This window comes from Suncus etruscus, chromosome 4 (assembly GCF_024139225.1).
Source record: "Suncus etruscus isolate mSunEtr1 chromosome 4, mSunEtr1.pri.cur, whole genome shotgun sequence".
Taxonomy (NCBI): Eukaryota; Metazoa; Chordata; class Mammalia; order Eulipotyphla; family Soricidae; genus Suncus; species Suncus etruscus.
Genome location: NC_064851.1, coordinates 10,455,930 through 10,480,883, shown reverse-complemented (window position 1 = coordinate 10,480,883; position 24,954 = coordinate 10,455,930). Strand labels below are relative to the sequence as shown.

General features: G+C 42.5%; 1 protein-coding gene across 1 annotated transcript in view; it reads right to left on the bottom strand.

The window, feature by feature from the left end:
- Positions 1-12,348, bottom strand: part of ITFG2 (integrin alpha FG-GAP repeat containing 2) — a 35,662-nt gene extending 23,314 nt beyond the window's left edge. Inside the window, exons 1-3 of the mRNA XM_049772478.1 lie at positions 12,229-12,348; positions 8,921-8,955; positions 5,022-5,172 (exon numbers count right to left, since the gene is read on the bottom strand). Coding sequence (XP_049628435.1) covers positions 5,022-5,172; positions 8,921-8,955; positions 12,229-12,348 — 306 coding nt within the window. The remainder of the gene's footprint in view (positions 1-5,021; positions 5,173-8,920; positions 8,956-12,228) is intronic.
- Positions 12,349-24,954: the final 12,606 nt, after the last annotated feature.

Sequence of the window (24,954 nt, the reverse complement as noted above, 5' to 3'; positions counted from 1 at the left end):
CCACAAAGTACAACCAGGCCAGAGTTTCTAAACAGATAATAATCAAGATTTAAGTAGGCAAACATCAACAGAACTGTAAGAAAACACGGGGTGATCCAAGCTGTGAGCAGAAGATGCCAATGTCAGTCTAACTATAGCCACCAGCTCCACCACACAGAAACAAAACAATCTTTGTTCAACTGCAGAACACTGTCCATCAGTGGAAATAGACTCATCTTTGTCAAACATTTTGCCCAATACTAGAAGACTATACCATTTTCTCTAACTCACATGGCTCATAAAAAATAAGCCACATATAAGTTCGAAAACACACCTTGGGGCTGGAAAGACAATAGAGGGATTACATTTTATGCTGCTGACTCCATTTGGATCCTCAGCACTGGCCTATGGTCCCCTGAGCACCTCTGAGAGTGATCCCTGAAACCAAAGTCAGAAGGAAGTCCTGAACACCACTGAGGGAGATCTTCAATTCAAACTAACAAGCAAATGAACATTCCACAACAACAAGATACGGTCATGAGATGTAAGACAGCAGGTAGGATACTTGTCTTGCATGAAGCTGACCCAGGTTCTATCCCCAGCACCACATATGGCCCCCTACACACTACCAGCAGTGAATCTAAGCACAAAGCCAGGGCTAAGCCCTGAGGACTGCTGAACATGACCCTCAAAACAGTTAACTGACCCCCCCAAATTAATACAAATAACACAAAATGCACTCTTGAATATTAATAGAATTAATTAGAAGTCCAAACAGAAAGATAGCTATAAAATTCCCTAGCAAATTGGAGCTAAGCATCATGCTTCTAAAGAAAACATGTCCAGAAAGAAGTATCCAGAAGAATTTAGGGGCTGGAGAGAAAGCCCCATGGATTGGCATGCATGTTTTGCATGCAGGAGGCCAAGGTTTAATCTCAGGTACTTCCAGGTATAGCCAATAAACACAAAGTCAGGAGTAACCCTTGAGTAGTACTGGGAAAGACCCAAAACCATGTATGTATTCTACATCCAAGAGAACATTTTCAGAATGATTTGTACTAAATTGAATTCATAAATGTATCTAATTTGTGCCACATAGCAAACACCGTGTTTAGAAATTTATTGCATCTAGTGCCTAGCTTAGGAAGAAAGAAATATCTAAACTCAGTATTCTGTTATGCTTTTTTCTTAGAAAATTGAAAAAAATAGGAAATTAAATTCAAAGTAGAATAATAAAAATTAGAGCAAAAACCCATGAAATTAAAAATATGAGGGTCACCATGTTTGAACTGGCCTACACCATATACTCACTCTTATTATACTAATCATGGGTACCCCTGCCATATAGCAGAAAATTGGCAATCTCAGGAGGAGAAGTGGGCCAAGCCCCTGCTATAACAAAGCCATGCCTGCTGCATACATCACCCAGAATCACTCTTTTGCCCACGGCCCTGCTTTTGCACCTCTCTACAATTCTCTTCAAGGACACCAATGTGACCAAAATTCAGGTATGCCATTATTTGGGATGATATCACCAGGTTATTTTTTTTTATTATTGTTGATGTTTTGAGTGAGTGTAGGCAACTCACCTTCTATCTTCCTTTTGCCAAGAGGCCTGGTAGCTGAGAATACACTCCTAAAAGCCTCAGTCTTAGTAATTGTGCTTTGAGTTTCTGGACACCTTTGTTATTGGGATGCTGGCATCTCTATAGTAATGCACTAATTTAACAAAATGGACAGATAACAACAAGAGGTTACTAAACCCTCTGCCACTGTATTAATGACTTCATTAGAGATACTATAATTTTCACAAATATGCTTGCTACTGCAATTATTTTTCCTTTATTTATTTATTTTTGTTTTTTTTTTTGGGTCACACCAGCAGTGCTCAGGGGTTTCTCCTGGCTCTATGCTCAGAAATCGCTCTTGACAGACTTGGGGAACCATATGGGATGCCGGGACTCGAACCACCATCTTTGTGCATGAAGGCAAATGCCCTACCTCCATACTATCTTTCTGGCCCCTATTTTTCCTTTATTTTATAAATATTTCTACTCTTCTTTTTTCTTTTTATTCTTTTTTTTAAAAAATAATTTTGCTCTCACTTATCTGGAAACAAGTGTTATTATGGTCAATTATGTCAACTATGTGATAATTTTTCTCTAACATATAAAACATTAAAAAACAAAGTAGGAAAGCAATCAAAAAAGAATCAAAGAAACAAAGAGTTAATTCTCTGAAAAGAACAAAGAAATGAGTAAACTTCTAGCCAAGAAAAAAAAAGAGGGAGGGGGAAGAGCAAGGAGAAAGAGAGTTAGAAAAAGAACAACCACAACAATTAGAAGATGATGATGATAAAGAAGAAGATGATGATGATAAGAGGAGGAGGATGAGGAAGAGAAAGAGGAAGTGGTATAGTGGATGAGAGAGGAGGAGAAGGAAAGGAGGAGAAGGAAAAAGGAAGAGGAGGAGGAGACACAGATGGTTAATAAATCAGGGCCAGAGTGATACCACAGCAGGTAGGTGTTTGCCTTGCCCTAGGTCAACCTAAGTCAAGCTTTGCATCCCATAAAGATCTTTAAGCCTGCCAGAAATAATTTCTTTGTTTTTGGTTTTTGGGTCACAGTGCTCAGCACAGCACAGCACAGCACAGCAGTGCTCAGGGGTTTCTCCTGGCCCTATGCTCAGAAATCTCTCCTGGCAGGCTCAGGGGACCATATGGGAGCCGGGATTCAAACCACTGTCCTTCTGCATGCAGGGCAAATGCACTACCTTCATGCTATTTCTTCGGCCCTGCCAGGAATAATTTTTGAGCACAGAGCCAGCAGTAACCCTTGAGCACTGCTGCGAGGTGTGGACCAAAAACAAAAAGAGAAAGAGATAAAAGAGTGACTGAAGAGATAGTACAGAGGTTAATGCACTTGCCTTGCATGTGATCCACCCAGGTTCAAATCCAGACATCCCATATAGTGCTCTGAGTAACTGAGCACAGTGAAAAATACAAACAAGTGAAATAAAAGAGGCAGCATTATCCAATTCCATGGGCAGCAGGAATAAAGGCATATTCTGCAAAATTTTAGGCATGAACATTATGAACCATGTTAGAAACTTGATAACACTAAAAAGAGGGCCAATTCATAGTAAAAGGCAATCTTCACAAACTTAGTAGTCAAAATGAGTCAGTATTAGAAACTGAAACATTAAATTATTGGCCCTTTTGGCCAGGCCCACTTACCACTCACTCATTTTTTAAAAATAATTACTTTATTAAGCATTGCAATTACAAAATTGTTCAGGATTGAGGTTCTGTCATAGAATGTGCACACCATCCTTCATCAGCGCACTTTTCCAGCCACCAATTCCCCAGTTTCCTTCCCACACACCCCTTGCGAAGTCCTATTGGGCAGGCAATTTACCTCTCCCTCTGTCTCTCTGTCTCTGTCTCGCTCCCCCTTATGACACCGTGGTTTGCATTATTGTTAATGAAATGATACCATGCATATCACTTTACCCCCTTTCAGCACCCAGATTTTGTCCAGAGTGGTAAATTCCATCTCTCATTGCTAGAGTGGACATTTCTCTTCCTAAAAGCACTCCCCAATCTTTGTTTTTGTTTTTGTTTTTTGTTTTTGGTTTTTGGGCCACACCCGGCGGTGCTCAGGGGTTACTCCTGGCTGTCTGCTCAGAAATAGCTCCTGGCAGGCACGGGGGACCATATGGGACACCAGGATTCAAACCAACCACCTTAGGTCCTGGATCGGCTGCTTGCAAGGCAAACGCCACTGTGCTATCTCTCTGGGCCCACTCCCCACTCTTTGTGACAAGTTTCCTACCATGAACTGGGCCTGCATCTCTATTGTCTCTGCATAATATTACCATATATTTTTCTTATATCTCATGAATGAGTAGGATTACTCTAAACTATCCCTCTCCTACTGACACATTTCACTCAGCATAATAATATCCATATTTATCCACTCATTCTTTGTCAAAGATTCTCACACTTGGGAATGACAAAGGGAGCAGAGTGGTGAACTGAAATGGAGTCATGTAGGGTGTAGATAGATAACTGTAGTGGGTGGATCACAAGCTCTGCTTTGGATCATTCGTGGGAGTTGAGGGGGGAAGAACCCCTGAGCCTCAGAGATAAAAGTGCTTCAGTGGTGCAAAGCAACTGAAACCTGATTCTGGGATCAGCAATTTATACTGGAGATCTTTATGCAGCCAACATATGTTGGCATGACAACAAATGGAACATGACAAATGTTCCATGTGTATTATCTGTCACATCTAAGTCACCAAGCAGCTCAATTTTGGTAGACTCAGAGAACAACATGGCTACCATCAATACCAAATTATTGAAGTATTTTCTTCATTACCCACAAGCATGGAGAGATGTAAAAACACTATTCCAACAGAAAGCAGCTAGGAGGTTGGAATGTGGAGAAATTAAAATCCTCTCTTATAAAGTTTATTACTAATGCCCCCTATGACCTCTCAAAACTATGACAAAAAAAAAAAAAAGAAAGAAAGAGGGAAGGGCACATTGTTCTTGGGATGGGAGTTGGAACATTGTACTCCTGAATCTCAACAGTGACTCTCTGTAAGTCAAGGAAGGGATGGGCAAGCAGCTAAATACCCAAGGGACTCATGGGAGAAAAGCAAAATGCTCCAAGGAGAATACTTCTTCCAGTGCTTCATAATCACACTTATTGTTTTGGAGTCAGAGCAAGATTAAAGATCCTAAGTAGGCCACTTTCCTGATTCATGAAATCGAGATCTTGGATCCAATTCAATATAGATAACCTGTTGTTTGAGATAGTCTCAGCTACTAAGCCCCCAGAGAGAAGGCCAAGCAATGATGAGTCAGGATTTTAAATGTGTGAGCTCAGTGAGAGTGCAAGAAAAGCCTAGCCCAGGATTACATTTTATAAGTGAATGCACTGTAGAGGACAAGAATTTGGCATGGGCCATCAGCTGGTTAGTAGCAGACAGAAGAAAACAGGCTTGCAGGCTGAGTGCTAACTAGAGGAGCCCACTACCTGCATCAGTTCTCTACCCCGCTCTTTCATGATGGCACTCATCCGCTGGAATGCACTAAGAGACACTTCGACCTCATTGGCCTTCTGAGTCCCCAGAACCTCCTGCAGGAATGTGTTGAGCAGGCTCTCAGCAAAAAAATTCAGCAAACACCTGCAACAGGGTCGAGTTAGGACAATGCAGCTGGGACACCCAACCTGCCCTGGTTCCTGGTTCTCTTTCTTGAAAAGAGGAAGGAGAGCTTCTGAGAGCACAAGTGATACTTGCCTGTGCTGCCTTCTGCCAGGTTTCTAGAGAACTTTTCACTGGAGACAGAATTATGGGGGGGGCAAGGAAAAAACATGGGCCTCAGGGGCAATGTGGTTCAGAGGTCAGGGATTACAGAGGGAGAGCTGAACAGAATGGAAGAGCTGGAGGAAAGAACCTTAGTGGCATCTACTTGAGGTCTAATTTAGGGGAACAGTGTACATTTTTTCCCAAAGCATCATTAGCAAAAAGTAGTAGTTTCTGGGAAAATGAGTAATGGATGAGAAGGACCATAAAGCTCATGGGGGAGCATGTGGTAAGCTGATGCCAGGAAAATGTCCTCAAACTACAGTTCAATACAATGGGAAGGAAGGGGGAACACCATAGTCAAAGAGTGGCCATGGCCACATCCAATTGCCCACATAATCATGTGTTATACCCATGACTGCTCAAGTCTTGGGCAAATGTGGGGTAAGTATTGTTTTCACCAAGGCTCAGCAGAGAATGATTGTGGGAAACCTTCAGGACCCAATATCAAGACTCACCAATCTTTCAGGAAAACTAGCAGCATCAAAGAAATGTGCTCCTTTATATGGGACTGCTGGGAGTCGTTTTGCAGACTCCACAAGTCCAAATCACAGACCATAGTGGTGTCCTGGACTTAACACCCCACCCAAATATTTCTAAAGACATAAAAGGGACATGCATATCTCCTTTGAATATCTTAGATGTGTTCCTTTAACAGTTATAACTCTTATTGAATATCCTCTTATAAAGTGACAATTTCACCCACTGGTTTTTTCTTTTTCTTTCTTTCTTTCTTTCTTTTTTTTTTTTTTTTGGTGATATGTTCAATAAGAAATTCTGGTAGAAGAGTCTCTCTGTTTAGAGTTTATGTTAGAACCAAGTTATGGATTGTTATGTTCCCTTGGCCCCTATATGCACCAATAATCCTCTTTGCATAGGCACATTAAAATGAGAAAATATTACAGATGAAAACAAGATCTTATCTAATAAAGATAAGGTCACAAATTTTGTAATGCAGTGGAGACTTACACCCTGAACATTTTCAAAATGACTTGGCTCAGGCCTTGGAAGAACAGGCTTTGCCCATAGACCCCTGAACCATGGATACCATCTTCAGAAACAACCACAATTGTCTATAACATCACCAGGAAGCAAACCTCTACCAGGAAAGACCCTACCACTGCCCTGGCATCGACTTACTTCAAAGAGAGTTTTCTGAACACCCAGACAACTTAGCAACAGCTACAACCTGCTTGCAGGACAGCGCTCTTTGCATTGCCCTCTAATGGTAAAGTGAAACACTAGGGGACGCTCCACATCTTCCTGACTTCAATGAAGGAGATGGACAGAAACCAGAATCTTTAACTATAGAAACGTGACACCAGTAACAGCGAATGTGCGAAAAAATTTTACCGGAACCACAGAGAATGATTTAGGAGTTGGACAAGCTAGTATGCCTGGAGCCCAGAGTTGGCCTTATGCCAGAACTTCCGGAGTAAGGTCTCCTTGTATTTAGGCCAAGGCTTTTCCTGTCCATTTTTCCCACATTTTGCTGGGCCTATGCAAACAGCAATTGCCACTCTCATACCATTTTTTTTACTGTATATTTTAACCTTTATTCTTTAAAAATAAAAGAAGAGCTCACTAAACTTTCTACTAGTGCTTTAATGAGTTCATTGGTGATTCAATATTTTTCAAAAATATTACTTGCTACTGAACTTTCTTCTTTCCTTTCTCTTCCATTTCTTTAGTTTCTTTTTTTTTTTTTTTTTCTTTTTTGGTTTTTGGGCCACACCCAGTGGTGCTCAGGGGTTACTCCTGGCTGTCTGCTCAGAAATAGCTCCCGGCAGGCACGGGGGACCATATGGGACACCGGGATTCGAACCAACCACCTTAGGTCCTGGATTAGCTGCTTGCAAGGCAAACACTGCTGTGCTATCTCTCCGGGCCCTCATTTCTTTAGTTTCTTTTCAAATTTCTATTTTTTCAATCATGTTTCTTTTGGTCTTCCTGAAACAAATATATTATGATCAGTTATATCAACTATGTGATGCATTTTCTTTAAATAAATAAAAAATATTCAAAATAAGTGTACCTCCCAAAGCCATTTGGGAAAGACAGTATGAAGGGTAAGATGGTTGCCTTGCAAGTGGCTGAGTGGGGTTCAATTCCTGGCAATGCAAAGTGGGGTTCTGCAAGCAGATCCAGGAGGGGCTTAAGGGGCTTACTTATGTGGTGCTGTAAGATAAACACCTACTCTGCACTATTTTGCCGCCCCCAAACCCACTCCATTGTCTAAAGCCATGTAGCAGTGGCAACACTTGGGGACTGACTTGAGCTCTGTTGTGTCTTCTCTCTAGGGTCCCAGAGAGATAAGCTGAAAAGTGAGGTGGTGTGTTCAACCATCAACATGCTGCAGCAGGATCTTGAAGCAGTGAGCAGACCTTGAAGCAGTGAGCAGACACACTGTGCTGGTTGGGTGCTGAGGGCTTTCTGAGATGGAGATGGAGGAAGAAGGAATGGGGATGGGTGGGGATGAGAGTGAGACTTACTCAGCCAACTTTGTCAGGATTGGCTGTGGGTCACATTTAGTTCTTCCAAATGTCAATAGGTTTGAGAAAGAATGGTTGTAATCCTTCTACTTTCTATACCCCTCCTGGGGGAAGCAATGGTTTGCCCAGTGGGGACTAAATGACATTTCTACCCCTTGAGAATTTAGTGTCATGGGTAGAGACTTGAATCATCTTCTGTGGTGTTAGGTTCAAGGCACCTCCTTCCCTCTGTCCCTCCCTCCCTCATTTCCTCTGTCTACCCCTCCCCTCCTTTCCTTTCCTCTCTCTATACCTCCCTCTCTCTTTCCCTCCCTCCTACCCTCTCTCTCTCCCTCTGTTCCTTTTTCTTTTGATGTCTGGGCCACACTGTAGTACTGACAGATTAATCCTGGCTCTTTGCTAAAGAATTATTTCTGGCAGGCTTAGGGGAACATATAGGATACTAGGGAGCTAATCTAGGTTGACACATGCAAGGCAAATGACTTATCTGCTGTACTACTGATCTGGCCCCATTGTCATTGGGAGGCAGGGGATGAAGTGGAAAACCTGGCAGTGCTCAGAGTTTACTGTGGTGGTTGGGGGTGATTTCTGGTGCTTTCAGGACACCTTTTCACGCTGAGGCTCAGAATTGTGCTGGATGGGCAGTCTAGAGAGCTTGGGCTTGGGGCATGAAAGGAAAGAAACTGGAAAAAAAATGGAGGGAAATTATTCATAAAACCAAGTCTTAACTCTTCAGAACCTTAGTGTTGAGCCCAGGATCTTGAGATTATTGCCTGGGTTTTCTGCTGAAGATCAGTGCAAGAGATCTAGCCTGGATTTACTTTCTCTCCTGGATTCACCTTTCTGCCAGTCTTACTATCTCAAGATACCAGATAGGCATGCTTAGAGTTCCCCAGTAGCAGGAGGAGGGCACAGCCAGAAGTCAGGTTTGTTGTCTAAAGCACCCTGAAGAACCACACTGGGTTTGTGTCCCTAGGGACACCCTTCACCTGACTTGGTCCTGTGCATTCATTTCTGAGTTTTCTTGCACACCTGAGGGGTCATCAGGTGGTCTCTAGTTTTCCTCTCTGGCTCACCCCGGCTGTGTCTCCCCAGACGTTGTAACACCGTCCTGAAATTGATAGACGGTCAGGGAAGACTACTTGGTGCCACCCGAGGGCAACAGTCTCCTCCAAGAGCGCTGGAAACTCAGTTTCAAACCGTTAGTAGGACCAGAGGAGGGTCTGGGTGAATGGTGGAGCAAGGGAAGGGTGGGATTAGGAGCAGGAGGGGGAAGAGAGGCAAGGAGGGGTGTCTGTTTAGGGACACAGTTTCAACCTTTCCATTTTGAATTTCCAGGAACTTCCAAGTGAAACACAACTTCCAAGTGAAATGCTTACAACTCCTAATGATGGTACATACACCCAGGGACACAGGCCAGAACTTGCCCACTTTCCTGGACACCCTCACTTTCCTGACCATAAAACAGTTTTGCCTCTTTACCCCAGTAACCTTCCCTCCCCTGCCATAGCTTCTCATTCAGCTTCTGGGTATCATAATAGTGGTTTGAGGGGGCAGGTGAGGACACTACAGGAAAGCCTAGAGGAGCAGCTGGACACTAATCGGCCTCTTTTAGGTCTGGTTCAGAATGGGAGGAGTTAGACCAAAGTTTGTTCTAACCAAGATGATTAGATCATCTTGATCCTTCTTGCCTTTAGCTTTCATGTGAAAATACGGAATTCAATACATAGCGGGGTTAGCATTTATGACGTCATGACTCTATAGCCATTCACTGGTGCTCCCTTAACCCCCGTCTGCATCTCATTTTAACTCAGTCCATCTGTGATGTGCATCACAGTGGGACTCGGTAGAGGAAAAGGTAATTGACTCATCTTATGATAAGTATGTATTAGGCTGAACATGCCATGGTTTTAACCTGAGTTCAAATGTCACAGTTCTCCATGGCAGTTGGCATAATGCTCCCCTGCCCCTTGGTTTTTCTTCTTCCTCTGAAATTTTGGTGGTGGGTTGCTAGTGGAGGCTGGAGTTTGCATGCCAAGACCTTGCATTCACTATAATTTCTTCATTTATTTTTTTCTTAACTTAGCCACCCAAGCCATGTCCCCACAGTAAGTCTGACTTCTTTCCCATCCACCCAATCATCCCACATCCTTCCAGTCACCCATCTATTCTCCCCTTTTTTCTCTTTCCCTCCTCCCTCCCATCTTCCCACCCACCCTTCCATTTCTCCACTGGTCCTTTCATTCAATCCTTCCTCAAATGTAGAGTACCACTTTCTCTCAGGCATTTTCCTCATGATGGATTATAAGGTTGGCTCATGGAGCATGGGGAATCTTAAGGCATATTCAGTTCAGAAAGGTTGGAGGAAGACAGTGGGATCGTGATGGTGGCAGCATCTTTAGATGTGGAACTAGTGGGGAGTGATGAGAAGACCCAGTCTGTATCCTTTGGTGAGAGCACATTTTTGTTGATTTTCAATAGAAGTTAAGAACACTTGGAATGACAACAAGTATAGACACGTTTAGGAGCTCAAGGTCTCCTTGGTGAAGACAAGCATAGGAATAACCACCCATCTTTCAACAGGATAAATGTTACCATAGAGGCAGCATGTGATAGGATGTTCAAAGACCAATGACTTGGTCCCCAGAAAGCCAGGATGGCAGGCATTTCCAGAGCATATAAAGGACAAGATATGCCTGTCTTGTTTATCAAGTTTATAACCCCTGGAGCTATATCCCTGGCCCCACCCAGCAATTGATTTGGGGTGAAAGTTTGTTTCCAGCTATGAGGCAGTGCTCAGGGCTGTTTCAGGTAGTGCTGGGAACCATACAGTGCTAGTCATAGAACCCAGACCTCCTGTATACAAAATGTATTTGGCTGATAGAGCTATCTCATTAGCCTCCAGCAACACTATTTTTTGATACCAAAATTTCACACTTAGAAGCTAAGTGCTCTACAAAAAAAACAGAACCCTTGTTATCTAAAGCCGTCCTACATTTTCGTACAAAAAACAAAACAAAACAAAAAACCTTCAGAATTTCTGACCATCCACAGAAATCAAGCAAAAATAACCTTTCAGTTTCTTCTCCGCTTAAACAGATCTGAACGTTAAATTATTTGGATTTTAATAGAAGAGACCATTCCACATGAGGAAATGGAGAGAGTTGACATCCTGAGTGAAGGGGATTCGTTTCATGCTCACACCCTGGTAGACCAGCCTGCCATTTCCCCCATTCTCTTTTCTGTTGTTTTATTTCATTAAAGGAACACTATTTAGACAGCGATTCCTATTTAGCAAAATTAAAAAAAAAGTCCCCTGGCCCAACCCTCCACTGGAGTCAACTTCACTCCATAGTTTTCCTTCCTCCCCACCCTCCCATTTCTGTGCTCAAGAACTCTTTCCTCCAGGAATGGAGTTCTCTAGTCTAGTGGGTGTTCGAGTGGGTTTGCATCTTCACTCTGTTTAGTCCCTAGTCTCAGACCTGCTCAAGTCCTGCAATTCTGTCCAGAGGACAAAGATGGGCGGGACTCCTAGACTCAACTTCCCTGCGACGTACGAACCTGCTTTCTCCCCACCCCAGGATTTCTTGTACAAATTTGGCTTTTCCCTATGCATAGCAAAAGGAAGAAATGTGGTAGAGATGGTCTTCTCCCTCCTCCAATCATCCCATAAGGACCTGCACGAGAGGAAGGGGAGCTGGAGGGTGCCGGCAAAGTTGGAGTTCTGGTTTGATTTGCTTACGTGTTGATAAGGGGCTGTCATTTTTGTTCCTTGTGGTCTTCAGGAGGAACAGGGCTCACACCAGGCCTGGGGTTCAAAGGGAGCAGTGTTTCATGGGCCCTGCAGTGTGACTGGTGACCCGGATTTCCCTGGTGGTCCACGAGGTCCATATTTATGAATATGTGGCTCTAAATATACTTATTCTGGGATCATTTAGCACTGCAACTACTGCAGGCAAAGTCAGTTTTTCTCTACCTGGAGAGTGGTGTTGTGTGTGTGTGTGTGTGTGTGTGTGTGTGACAGCTGGCAATTCTGGAATTCACTCCATACACACTCAGGAATTCCTCATGGCATTACTGGGGGACCATCTGGGATGCTGAGTATGGAACCTGGGTTGGCCACGTGAAAAGCTATTGCCCTACCCACTTTAGTATTTCAGTAGCCACCAAGACACCAGATTTTCTTTTGATTTCCTGGTTTCACTTTTCTCTCCCTTCTCCACTCCTAGCTTTGGGGCAGGCAGTAGGCCTTTGTTTATCCTGCATTGTGGCAGGGGGTTCAGATTATCCTTGTTTCAGGGCATTGTGGAGGCACTCAGTGTCATGTCCTGGAACCACCTAGAGATAGTCTTCAACAAGCTAAAAATCATAGTGCTGTGCTCACAGACATGAAATCATCACCCATCTTGCAAGTGGCAAAGTTGATGATGGCATTTCGTGGGGAGCAGAGGTCTTCCAGACTACTCAAATCTTCCAAGGCATCCCAGGCTCCAACCTCCCCCATGTCTCTGAAGTACATCTAGAAATATTCCCCTTTTCCTCTAATCCAATCTGGAGATGTTACTTCCTCCCCCCTACTGTGTATTCCAGCTCTTCTCTAGCTTCCCTGGAGCCCTATGCACAATCTTGTCTTGAGACCATCCTACCCCATTTGGGAAGGAGCAGGAGGAAAGCGATAGGCAAGTTTCTATCTTGACCCCTTTCAGGATCTTCAGCATAGTGAGTGTGGGCTGGTGTGTAAAACCATGCATTCCAGCTTTAGCAGAGTCATCAAAGAACACAGGAAGATGTTGAGATATTTGTAGAAGATATTCAGGAAGTGAGCATTAAAAACTATGCTATTGCTGAAAAGGTAGCAATACCCTCTCTCCTGTGCCCCATACCTGACTTTCTCTCCCTTTCTGCCTCTTCATGGAAATCCAGACTAATTTTGACGAGCACTCACAGTCTTCGACTCAGACCCTGTGTGTCTCAGAGCGTTGTTTATCGAGGCACAGGTTGTAACCCCTGGAGCTATATCCCTGGCCCCATCCAGCAATTCATTTGGGGTGAGAGTTTGGTTCCAGCTATGAGGCACTGCTCGGGGCTGCTGCAGGGAGTGCTGGGAACCATACAGTGCTGGGCATAGGAACTCAGACCTCTGGTCTACAAAATGTGTTTGGCCAATCTGTCTGATTAGCCCCAGCAACACTATTTTCTGATACCAAAGTTGCACACATAGAAGCCAAGACCTCTACAAAAAACCAGAACCCTTGTAACCTAAAGCAGTTCTGCAGTTTCTTTCAAAAAACAAACAACAACAACAACAAAAGACCTTCAGAATTTCTGACCATCCACAGAAATCAAGCAGAGATAATTATCCAGTTTCTTCTCCGCTTAAACAGATCTGAAGGTTATAGTCTTTGGATTTTAACAGAAGAGGCCATTCCACATGAGGAAATGGAGAGAGTTGACATTCTGAGTGAAGGGGATTCGTTTCTTGCTCACACCCTGGTAGACCAGCCTGCCATTTCCCCCCATTCTCTTTTCTGTTGATTTATTTCATTAAACTCTCCCCTCCAGGAGCGGCTTTCTCTCTTCCTCTCGTCTACTGTGCGTTCGAGTGGGTTTGCACTTCACTCTGCTTAGTCCCTAGTCCCAGGCCTGCTCAAGTCCCGGCCAGAGGACGAAGGAGACAGGCAGGACGATCAACCCCTGTCAAGGCGTCCCGGGCACAGCCTTCAACGGCCCTTGGAGTCCCTTAGAATCCTTCCCGGAAACAAACCGCCCGGAGTCCAGGGCGCATGCGCACGTGGCTGTGGCGAGACAGGCGAGTGGCCCGCTGTGCGTCGTTACCGGTTCTTTCCAGGCTGCTAAGGGCTGAGGAGTACAGGGCGCATGCGCGGGTGGCAGTGCGGAGGGAGGGGGCGTGGCCTGCTGTGCATCCTTCCAGGCCGCTGAGGTCAGAGGGCGCGGGAGGTTCCTGGCTTGCCAAGGCAGGTGCTGTGCTCCCCAGTTGCAGAAAGTCCCCACACTCCTGGGCGAGTGCTTGGACGTTGCTGCTGCTGGATGCGGGTTCCTGGCCCTCCTGGGGGGCAGACAGAACATGGGAACCTTGTTTGATGTCGACAGACCCAAAGCCCAGCTTGGGGTTTGCTTTTTCTGTTTGATTTTGGGGCCACACCTGGTCGCACTCACTGGGAATGGGCCCCCTGAGCCTGCCAGAAGTGATTCCTGAGTGCCGAGGGTGGGGTTGGGAAAGGCAATATAGGGGTTCCATTTTATGCTGCTGACTCCAGTTGGATCCTAAGCACTGGCCTATGGCTCCCTGAACCCAGATCCAGAGGAAAGTCCCAAACACCACTGAGGGTGGCCCCCAAATCAAATCAAGAAGCAAATGAACATACCTCACCAGCAAAATAGAAATAGGGCCTGAGAGGTAGGACAGCAGTTAGGATACTTGTCTTGCATGCAGCTGACTCAGGTTCTATCCCCACCACCATACACAGCCCCCTGCACCTCACCAGCAGTGATCTCTAAGCACAAAGCCAGGGGTGCTTTGTGCCTTGAGGACTGCTGGATGTGACTCTCAAAACAACCCCCCCCAATCGAATACACTATAATAAAAATGCATTTTTGAATAACAATAGTTTAAGTTAGAAGTTAAAACAGAAAGATAGCTATAAAATCCTCAAGCAATTTGGGGTTAAGTATCACGTTTCTAAAGACATGACCAGAAAGAAGTATCCAGAAGAATTCAGGGGCTGGAGAGAAAGCCCTCTGGACTGATGTGCCTGCTTTGCAAGCAGGAGGCCAAAGTTTAATCCTGGGCACTGCCAGCAATAACCCATAAACACAGAGTCAGAAATGACCCTGAGTAGTAGTGAGAAAGACCCAAACTCCTGTACCCAGCCCCCACTCCAAGCAAAAAATTTTCCAAAAGTTGTTCCACAAAACTCAATGTTTAGGAAGAAATTTATTGCATCCAATGCCTAGCTTAGAAAAAAATATCTGGGGAGTGAGTAAGAAATGGCTGCATGTGGGGGTTTCCAGGCAGAGTGCTGATTGCTCTACCTGCAGAGTCTCCACCCGGCTGTGCTTCTTCTGAGGAAACTGAGGACCTGAAGGGAGCCCTGTCCTACTCTTCTCTGTCTTTCCTGAACTCTGGAAGCTCTCCTCAGAGCCCTGGGAAGCGAACTCCAAAAAAACTACATTCGGAAGCTAGCCAGCGAGCCAGTGAGTGAGTAAGAAATGGCTGCATGTGGGGGTTTCCAGGCAGAGTGCTGATTGCTCTACCTGCAGAGTCTCCACCCGGCTGTGCTCCTTCTGAGGAAACTGAGGACCTGAAGGGAGCCCTGTCCTACTCTTCTCTGTCTTTCCTGAACTCTGGAAGCTCACCTCAGAGCCCTGGGAAGCGAACCCCAAAAAAACTGAAGCTACCCAGCAAGTGAGTGAGTAAGAAATGGCTGGATGTGGGGGTTTCCAGGCAGAGTGCTGATTGCTCTACCTGCAGACTCTCCACCCGGCTGTGCTTCTTCTGAGGAAACAGAGGACCTGAAGGGAGCCCTGTCCTGTCTTTTCTGAATTCTTGAAGCTCTCCTCAGAGTCCTGGGAAGCAAACCCCAAAAATACAGCATTCTGAAGCTGCCCAGCAAGCGAGTGAAAACTACGCCTGTCCAGTGGGGCCCGACTGTGAAAAACTGTGAGTGCTGCCTGTGTGTGTCTACTATCCTGTTGCGTGAACCTCTTGAGAGTGGGCTGAAAAGAGGCTCCAGAAGGCACTTAGCTCCACTTTGCTACGCAGCCGTGCGCTCTTTCTAAAAAAAGAACACCATCACAAGAAGAAAAAAAACCACACTAAGAACTGTGTTGGATCACAGAAGCAAGAATTTCTCTCCAGACTGTCTTCTCTGCTGCGTGCTCGGGCCTAAGATTTGATCCTGTGTGAGGCTTCATCCACGGAGGACTCCCCTACCTTGGAGGCAAGTCGGCCCATCCAGAAAGGGCGGAGCCAGAGAAGTGTGCTGCCTGCATCATATAACCAATGAATACCACCACAACAGGTAGAAAAACCCACAATACAAGTGTGACAATGGGGAAACAACGCAGGCCAGCATCAGACATAGAGAATGAAGATAACAATTCTGATGACCAGTTAATGACCAACCAACCAATCAACCTCTCAGATAAGGACTTTAGAGTAGCAATATGGAAGATGCTCAAAGACCTCAAAGAAACCATGGATAGAGTGGAACAGAACACTAATAAGAATCAAGAAAATATGAAGACAGAAATCACAAAACTCCAAACTGAAATAACATGTCAACTAACAGGCCTGAAAAAATCAGTAAACGAAGTGAATGACAAAATGGATAAGCTCTGGGACAGGGTATCAGAAGCTGAGAATAGACTTGGTGCTGTGGAAGATGAGATACATAACAATTCTATACAGCAGGAGAGATTGGAAAAAAAAACTTAAAGCAAATGAACAGACAATGGAAAAATTAGTCAAAGAATGGGAACAGATGAAAATAGAAGTCTATGATAAGATCAACAGAAACAACTTAAGAATCATTGGAGTTCCAGAGACCCAGGAAGAAAATTTCCAGGAAGAATCAACGGTCAAGAACATCATTAAAGAGAAACTTCCAGAGCTAAAGAATATATGTGATCAAATCCTGCATGCTCGAAGAGTACCAACCAAAAGAGACCCAAGAAAAACCACCCCAAGACACATCCTAGTCACAATGACAAATCCCACAGATAGAGACAGAATTCTGAAAACAGCAAGATCAAAAGGGGAAATTACATTCAAGCAAGCATCCTTGAGATTTACAGCAGACCTGTCACCAGAAACACTCAATGCCAGAAAGCAGTGGTGGGATATTGTGACAAGACTGAATGAAATGAATGCTTCACCTAGAATACTGTACCCAGCAAAACTCACTTTCCGGTTTGACGGAAGAATACATGGTTTCACAGACAAAAAACAGCTCAGAAACTTTATAGACACAAAACCAGTCTTAAGAGAAAAACTGAAAGACCTAATTTAAAACAAGACTAACCAAAAGACACACCAAATTTCGATATAAAGATGGCATTAAATCCCAGGACAATTCTTTCTCTCAACGTCAATGGACTAAATGCACCAGTTAAGAGACACAGAGTGGCTAAATGGATCAAAAAACTCAATCCAACCTTCTGCTGCCTACAAGAAACGCGCCTGAATAGTCAGAACAAACATAGACTCAAAATAAAAGGCTGGAGAAAAATTATCCAAGCAAACAACACCCATAAAAAAGCTGGAGTGGCCATACTAATATCAGATAATGCAAACTTTATACTCAGGAAGGTTGTAAGGGACAAAGATGGACATTTTATATTAATCAAGGGGTATGTAGAGCAGGAAGAAATAACTCTCCTAAACATATATGCACCAAATGAGGGGCCAGCAAAATATTTAAAACAACTGTTGACAAATATGAAAAACAATATCAATAACAACACAATAATTGTGGGGGACCTCAACACTGCTTTGTCAACACTGGATAGGTCAACCAGACTGAAACCCAACAAGAATATACTAGACCTGAGGAGAGAAATGGAAGAAAGAGGCCTAGTGGATATATATAGGACACTCCATCCCCAGAAACCTGGATACACATTCTTCTCCAATGTACATGGGACATTCTCCAGGATAGACTACATGCTGGCACATAAAACATACCTCCATAATATCAAGAGGATAGAAATTTTGCAGACTACCTTCGCTGACCACAAGGCTCTGAAATTATTTGTGAATTCCAAAGGGACTCAGAAGAAAAACTTTAACACCTGGAAGTTAAACAACCTCATACTCAATAACCAGTGGGTCCGAGATGAAATCAAGGAGGAAATCAAAAGGTTCCTGGAAACAAATGACAATAAAGACACAAACTATCAGAACTTATGGGACACAGCAAAAGCAGTACTGAGAGGAAAATTTATAGCTTTGCAAGCACACATCAGGAAGGAAGAAGGAGCTTACCTGAGTAGCTTAATGACACAGCTAATAGAACTAGAAAGTGCTCAACAGAAGGACCCAAAAATAGGGAGACAGAAGGAAATAACAAAGCTGAGAGCAGAAATCAACGAAGTGGAAACCTAAAAAACAATCCGAAAGATTAACGAAAGCAGAAGTTGGTTCTTTGAAAAAATAAACAAACAAAGAAAGAGAGAGAGAAACTTGATAACTCATATTAGGAATAAAAAAGGAGAGATCACTACTGATATGACAGAGATTCAAAGGGTAATCAGAAACTACTTTGAAAAACTCTATGCCACTAAAAATGAGAACCTGGAAGAAATGGATAAATTCTTGGACTCTTATAATCTTCCACGGTTGAAAGAAGAGGATGTAGCATATCTAAACACCCCCATCACCATTGATGAAATAAAAATGGTAATCAAAAGTCTGCCCAAAAACAAAAGCCCAGGCCCAGATGGATTCACTAATGAATTCTTTCAAACTTTCCAAGAGGAACTACTACCAATCCTGGCAAGACTCTTTCATGAAATTGAACAAATGGAAACACTCCCAAATAGCTTTTATGAAGCCAACATCACCCTGATACCTAAACCAGACAGAGATGCTACGAAAAAAGAAAATTACAGACCAATATCACTGATGAATGCAGATGCAAAGATCCTCAACAAAATCCTGGCAAATGGGATTCAATACCTCATTAAGAAGATCATCCACTACGATCAAGTAGGTTTCATCCCAGGAATGCAAGGATGGTATAACATCCGTAAGTCTATCAACATAATACACAACATCAACAACAAGAAAAATAAAAACCACATGATCATATCAATAGATGCAGAGAAAGCATTTGATAAGGTCCAACACCCATTCTTGATCAAAACTCTCAGCAAGATGGGAATGGAAGGAACCTTTCTCAATATAGTTAAGGCCATCTACCACAAGCCAGTGGCAAATATTATCCTCAATGGAGAAAAACTAAAAGCCTTCCCTCTAAATTCTGGCACAAGACAAGGCTGTCCTCTCTCACCACTCCTATTCAACATAGCACTGGAAGTACTTGCTATAGCGATTAGGCAAGAAAAAGATATCAAGGGAATCCAGATAGGAAAGGAAGAAGTCAAGCTCTCACTGTTTGCAGATGACATGATGCTCTACTTAGAAAACCCTAAAGACTCTACCAAAAAGCTTCTAGAAACAATAGACTCATATAGCAAGGTGGCAGGCTACAAAATTAACACACAAAAATCAATGGCCTTTCTATACACCAATAGTAATAAGGAAGAAATGGACATTAAGAAAACAACCCCATTCACAATAGTGCCACACAAACTCAAATATCTTGGAATCAACTTGACTAAAAATGTGAAGGACCTATACAAAGAAAACTATAAAACTCTGCTCCAAGAAATAAGAGAGGACACGCAGAAATGGAAGCACATACCCTGCTCATGGATTGGCAGGATTAACATCATCAAAATGGCAATACTCCCCAAGGCATTATACAGATTCAATGCTATCCCTCTAAAGATACCCATGACATTCTTCAAAGAAGTGGATCAGGCACTTTTGAAATTTGTTTGGAACAATAAACACCCTAGAATAGCTAAAGCAATCATTGGGAAAAAGAATATGGGAGGAATTACTTTCCCCAACTTTAAACTTTACTACAAAGCAATAGTTATCAAAACAGCATGGTATTGGAATAAGGACAGACCCTCAGATCAGTGGAATAGGCTTGAATATTCAGAAAATGTTCCCCAGACATACAATCACCTAATTTTTGATAAAGGAGCAGGAAATCCTAAATGGAGCAAGGAAAGCCTCTTCAACAAGTGGTGTTGGCACAACTGGCTAGCCACTTGCAAAAAATTAAACTTAGACCCCCAGCTAACATCATGTACGAAGGTAAAATCTAAATGGATTAAAGACCTCGATATCTGACCCCAAACCATAAGATATATAGAACAACACATAGGCAAAACTCTCCAGGACATTGAGACTACAGGCATCTTCAAGGAGGAAACTGCACTCTCCAAGCAAGTGAAAGCAGAGATTAACAGATGGGAATATATTAAGTTGAGAAGCTTCTGCACCTCAAAGGAAATAGTGCCCAAGATACAAGAGCCACCCACTGAGTGGGAGAAACTATTCACCCAATACCCATCCGGTAAGGGGCTAATCTCTAAAATATACAAGGCACTGACAGAAATTTACAAGAAAAAAACATCTAATCCCATCAAAAAATGGGGAGAAGAAATGAACAGACACTTTGACAAAGAAATACAAATGGCCAAAAGACACATGAAGAAATGCTCCACATCACTAATCATCAGGGAGATGCAAATCAAAACAACAATAAGATACCACCTCACACCACAGAGAATGGCACACATCACAAAGAATGAGAACAAACAGTGCTGGCGGGGATGTGGAGAGAAAGGAACCCTTATCCACTGCTGGTGGGAATGCCGTGTAGTTCAACCTTTATGGAAAGCAATATGGAGATTCCTCCAAAAACTGGAAATCGAGCTCCCATACGATCCAGCTATACCACTCCTAGGAATATACCCTAAGAACACAAAAATACAATATAAAAATCCCTTCCTTACACCTATATTCATTGCAGCACTATTTACCATAGCAAGACTCTGGAAACAACCAAGATACCCTTCAACAGACGAATGGCTAAAGAAACTGTGGTACATATACACAATGGAATATTATGCAGCTGTCAGGAGAGATGAAGTCATGAAATTTTCCTATACATGGATGTACACAGAATCTATTATGCTGAGTGAAATAAGTCAGAGAGAGAGAGAAAAACGCAGAATGGTCTCACTCATCTATGGGTTTTAAGAAAAATGAAAGACATTCTTGCAATTATAAATTTCAGACACAAAAGAGAAAAGAGCTGGAAGTTCCAGCTCATCTCAGGAAGCTCATCACAAAGAGTGATGAGTTTAGTTAGAGAAATAACTACATTTTGAACTGTTCTAATATTGAGAATGTATGAGGGAAATGCAGAGCCTGTTTAGAGTACAGGCAGGGGTCGGGTGGGGAGGAGGGAGATTTGGGACATGGGTGATGGGAATGTTGCACTGGTGATGGGTGGTGTTCCTTTTATGATTGAAACCCAAACACAATCATGTATGTAATCAAGGTGTTTAAATAAAAAAAAAGAAAAAATATCTGGGCCGAAGAGATAGCATGGAGGTAGGGCATTTGCCTTGCATGCAGAAGGACGGTGGTTAGAATCCCGGCATCCCATATGGTTCCCTGAACCTGCCAGGAGCGATTTGTGTGTAGAGCCAGGAGTAACCCCTGAGCGCTGCTGGTGTGACCTCCCAAGAAAGAAAGAAAGGAAAGAAAGAAAGAAAGAAAGAAAGAAAGAAAGAAAGAAAGAAAGAAAGAAAGAAAGAAAGAAAGAAAGAAAGAAAGAAAGAAAGAAAGAAAGAAAGAAAGAAAGAAAAGAAAGAAGAGAAAGAAAGAAAGAAAGAAAGAAAAAGAAAGAAAGAAAGAAGAAAAGAAAGAAAGAAAGAAAGAAAGAAAAAGAGAAAGAAAGAAAGAAAAAGAAAGAAAGAAAGAAAGAAGAAAGAAAGAAGAAAGAAAGAAAGAAAGAAAAAGAAAGAAAGAAAGAAAAAGAAAGAAAGAAAGAAAGAAAGAAAGAAAAAGAAAGAAAGAAAGATCTAAACTTGCTTTTTTGTTTGTTTGTTTGTTTTTGGGCCACACCCGTTTGACGCTCAGGGGTTACTCCTGGCTATGCGCTCAGAAGTCGCTCCTGGCTTGGGGGGACCATATGGGACGCCGGGGGATCGAACCGCGGTCTGTCCTACGCTAGCGCTTGCAAGGTAGACACCTTACCTCTAGCGCCACCTTCCCAGCCCCTAAACTTGCTATTCTAAGTTATGCTTCCTTCTTAGAAAATTATTTAATAATAAAAATTAGAGCAGAAACTCAAGAAATTAAAAGTGAAGAGTCATCATGTTTGCACTGGCCCGCTCCATAGACTCACTCTTTTCTCGAAAGAGATATCCACTAAGTCTTAACAAATCATTGGTACCAGGGCCGGAGTGATAGTGCAGTGGTAGGGCATTTGCCTTGCATGCAGCTGACTTGCGATGAACGTGAGGTATAACCAATCACATGGCAGGAACAGCAAAGGCAAGGGGATAGGTAATATATATATATATATATATATATATCTATATATATATATATCAACACATGGATAGAGTCACAGCACAGTGAGTAGGGCATTTCCCTTGCATGCAGCTGACCTAGGTTTAATTCTTGGCATCCTATATAGTCCCCTGAGCCTGCCAGGAGCGATTTTGGAGTGCAGAGCCAGGAGTAACCCTTGAGCACTGCTGAGTTGGCCACAAAACCAAAAAAGGAAAACAAAAAAGTTGTATTATCCAATTCCACGGGCATTAGAAATAAAGGCATATTCTGCACAGTTTTATGCATGAACATTATGAAAAAAGTTGGTACTTTTTAACCACCAATATCCCCAATTTTCCTCCCACCCATCTCTGGCTCCTGCTGCCTACCTAGCAGGCAAGTATTTTACTTCTGTCTCTCTCTGTGTCTCTGTCTCCTTTATTATACTGTAGTTTGCATTGTTGTTAATGAATTAGTATCATAATAGCATTTGGTCCCCTTTCAGCACCCAGTTTTTGTCCAGAGTGATCAGTTCCATCTCTCATTGTGAGAGTGGACCTTTCACTCCTTCCTACCATGGACTGGTCCTCCTGGCTGGCAACTCTATTGTCTCTGTATATGATTACCACATATTTTTCTTTTTCTTTTTTTCTTTTTTCTTTTTTTCTTTTTTTTGGTTTTTGGGCCACACCCGGCGGTGCTCAGGGGTTACTCCTGGCTGTCTGCTCAGAAATAGCTCCTGGCAGGCACAGGGGATCATATGGGACACCAGGATTCGAACCAACCACCTTTGGTCCTGGGTCGGCTGCTTGCAAGGCAAACGCCGCTGTGCTATCTCTCCGGGCCCCACATATTTTTCTTATATCTCATGAATTAGTAGAATTACTCTAATCTATCCCTCTCCCGCTGACACATTTTACTCAGCATAATAATTTCCATATCCATCCACTCATTCTTTGTCAAAGATTCTCACTCTTGGGCATGACAAAGGGAGCAGAGGGGTGAACTGAAATGGAGTCATGTGGAGGTGTAGAGAGATAACTGTAGTGGGTGGATCACAAGCTCTGCTTTGGATCATCCGTGGGGGGCTGGCGAGGAAGAACCCCTGAACCTCTGAGATAAAAATGCTCCCTGTCCAGTGGTGCTTGGACTCAATTTCCTTTTGCTCAACTTTCTGCAGCCACACTCCTTTATAGCCTTTTGCTGCCATCGTGTGGCTATTTTTATTGCTGTCCAGGAAAGGGCAGGAAGAAGTGTAGGAAGCACATTCGAAAAGAACAAGCACAAGGATGGATACATAGGACCATAAGTAAGGAGCTCCAAAAATAAAAAAATAAAATAAAATAAAATAAAATAAAATAAAAAATAAAATAAAAATAAAATAATAAAATAAAATAAAAAATAAAATAAAATAAAATAATAAAATAAAATAAAATAATAAAATAAAATAAAATAAAATAAAAAAATAAAAATGAATAAAATAAAAAATAAAATAAAATAAAATAAAATAAAAAATAAAAAATAAAATAAAAAAATAAAATAAAATAAAAAAAATAAAAATAAAAAATAAAATAAAATAAAATAAATAAAATAAAATAAAATAAAAAATAAATAAAATAAAATAAAATAAAATAAAATAAAATAAAATAAAGAAAGCACTGAGAGAGATAATGCAGTATATTGACACCAAGGAGCTAAGATCCAGTTCCCAGAACATGTTAGCCCTGCTAGTTCGTGCCTGTGAAACCTCAGCAAACAACTTCAACGCTATGTCCTCCATCTGTGAAATAATGGTAATGAAAGGACGTACTCAGGCCTTACCTGCTCTACTCTCTTGATCCTCCTCGGTGACACTTCTTTTTATAGAGCCTGCTTCATCCATCAACCACAGTTACTGCTTTGACGATGACACTACTTTACCACTCTTCCACAGCTCTTTGCAATCTGAACAAAACTTCAGGTATGCTGGTATTTGGGCTGATATCACCAGGAATTTTTTGGAGTGTTGCAGGCACCTCTCCCCTGCATCCTTGTATTTCTGGAAGCCCTGGCAGCAGAAAACAAGCCCCACAAAAGCCGCAATATCAGCAGTAATGCTTAGAATTCTTGGATCATGCAGATGCATTTATAGCTACAAGACGGCTCCAATTTTTTTCTTGTTGTTTTTGGGGCCACATCAGTGGTGCTCTGGATTTACTCCTGGCTCTGTACTCAGGAGTTATCCCCCAGATGGTGCTCTGGGGACCATATGGGGTGCCAAGGATCAAACCCCAGTTAGCCACGTGCAAGGCAAACAACCTACCTGCTGTGCTATCACTCTCACCAGACCACTCCATTTTTGTTTAATACTGTCATCCCTATAGGAACACAACAATTTAGATGCCAATGTTTCTCTAACACCACCTAATATCAGAAACAAGTGAAGTAGCAGAAGATTCAACTAGCAAGAAGAGCTTATTAAACCTTACAAGGATCTAATGACCTATTGGAGACACAATCATTTTCACAAATATGCTTGTTGCTGTTTTTTTTTTTTTTTACTTCCCTCTTTTTTTTTAATCCTTTTTTAATCACTTCTCTTCCACTTAACGGAAACAAGTGCATTGTAATGAAGTATGTGGTACATGCTCTTTAAATAAAGTAATTTTTTAAGTTTTTTGTTTAATTTTTAGGCCACACTCTGTGATGCTCAAAGGTCATTCCTGAATTAGCACTCAGAAATTAGTTGACTAGATAAAGAGATTATAGTATAGAGATGCCATAGATATAGACTATAAGAGAAAGATGAATTCATGCAATTAGCTGTCACATGGATGAATCTAGAGACTATCCATGGTGAGTGAAATTAGTCAGAAGGGGAGAGACAGACAGGGGACAGAGGATAGAACAATGGGTAGGTTGTTTGTCTTGTATGCGACTGTCCCAGATTTGTTCCTCCGTGTA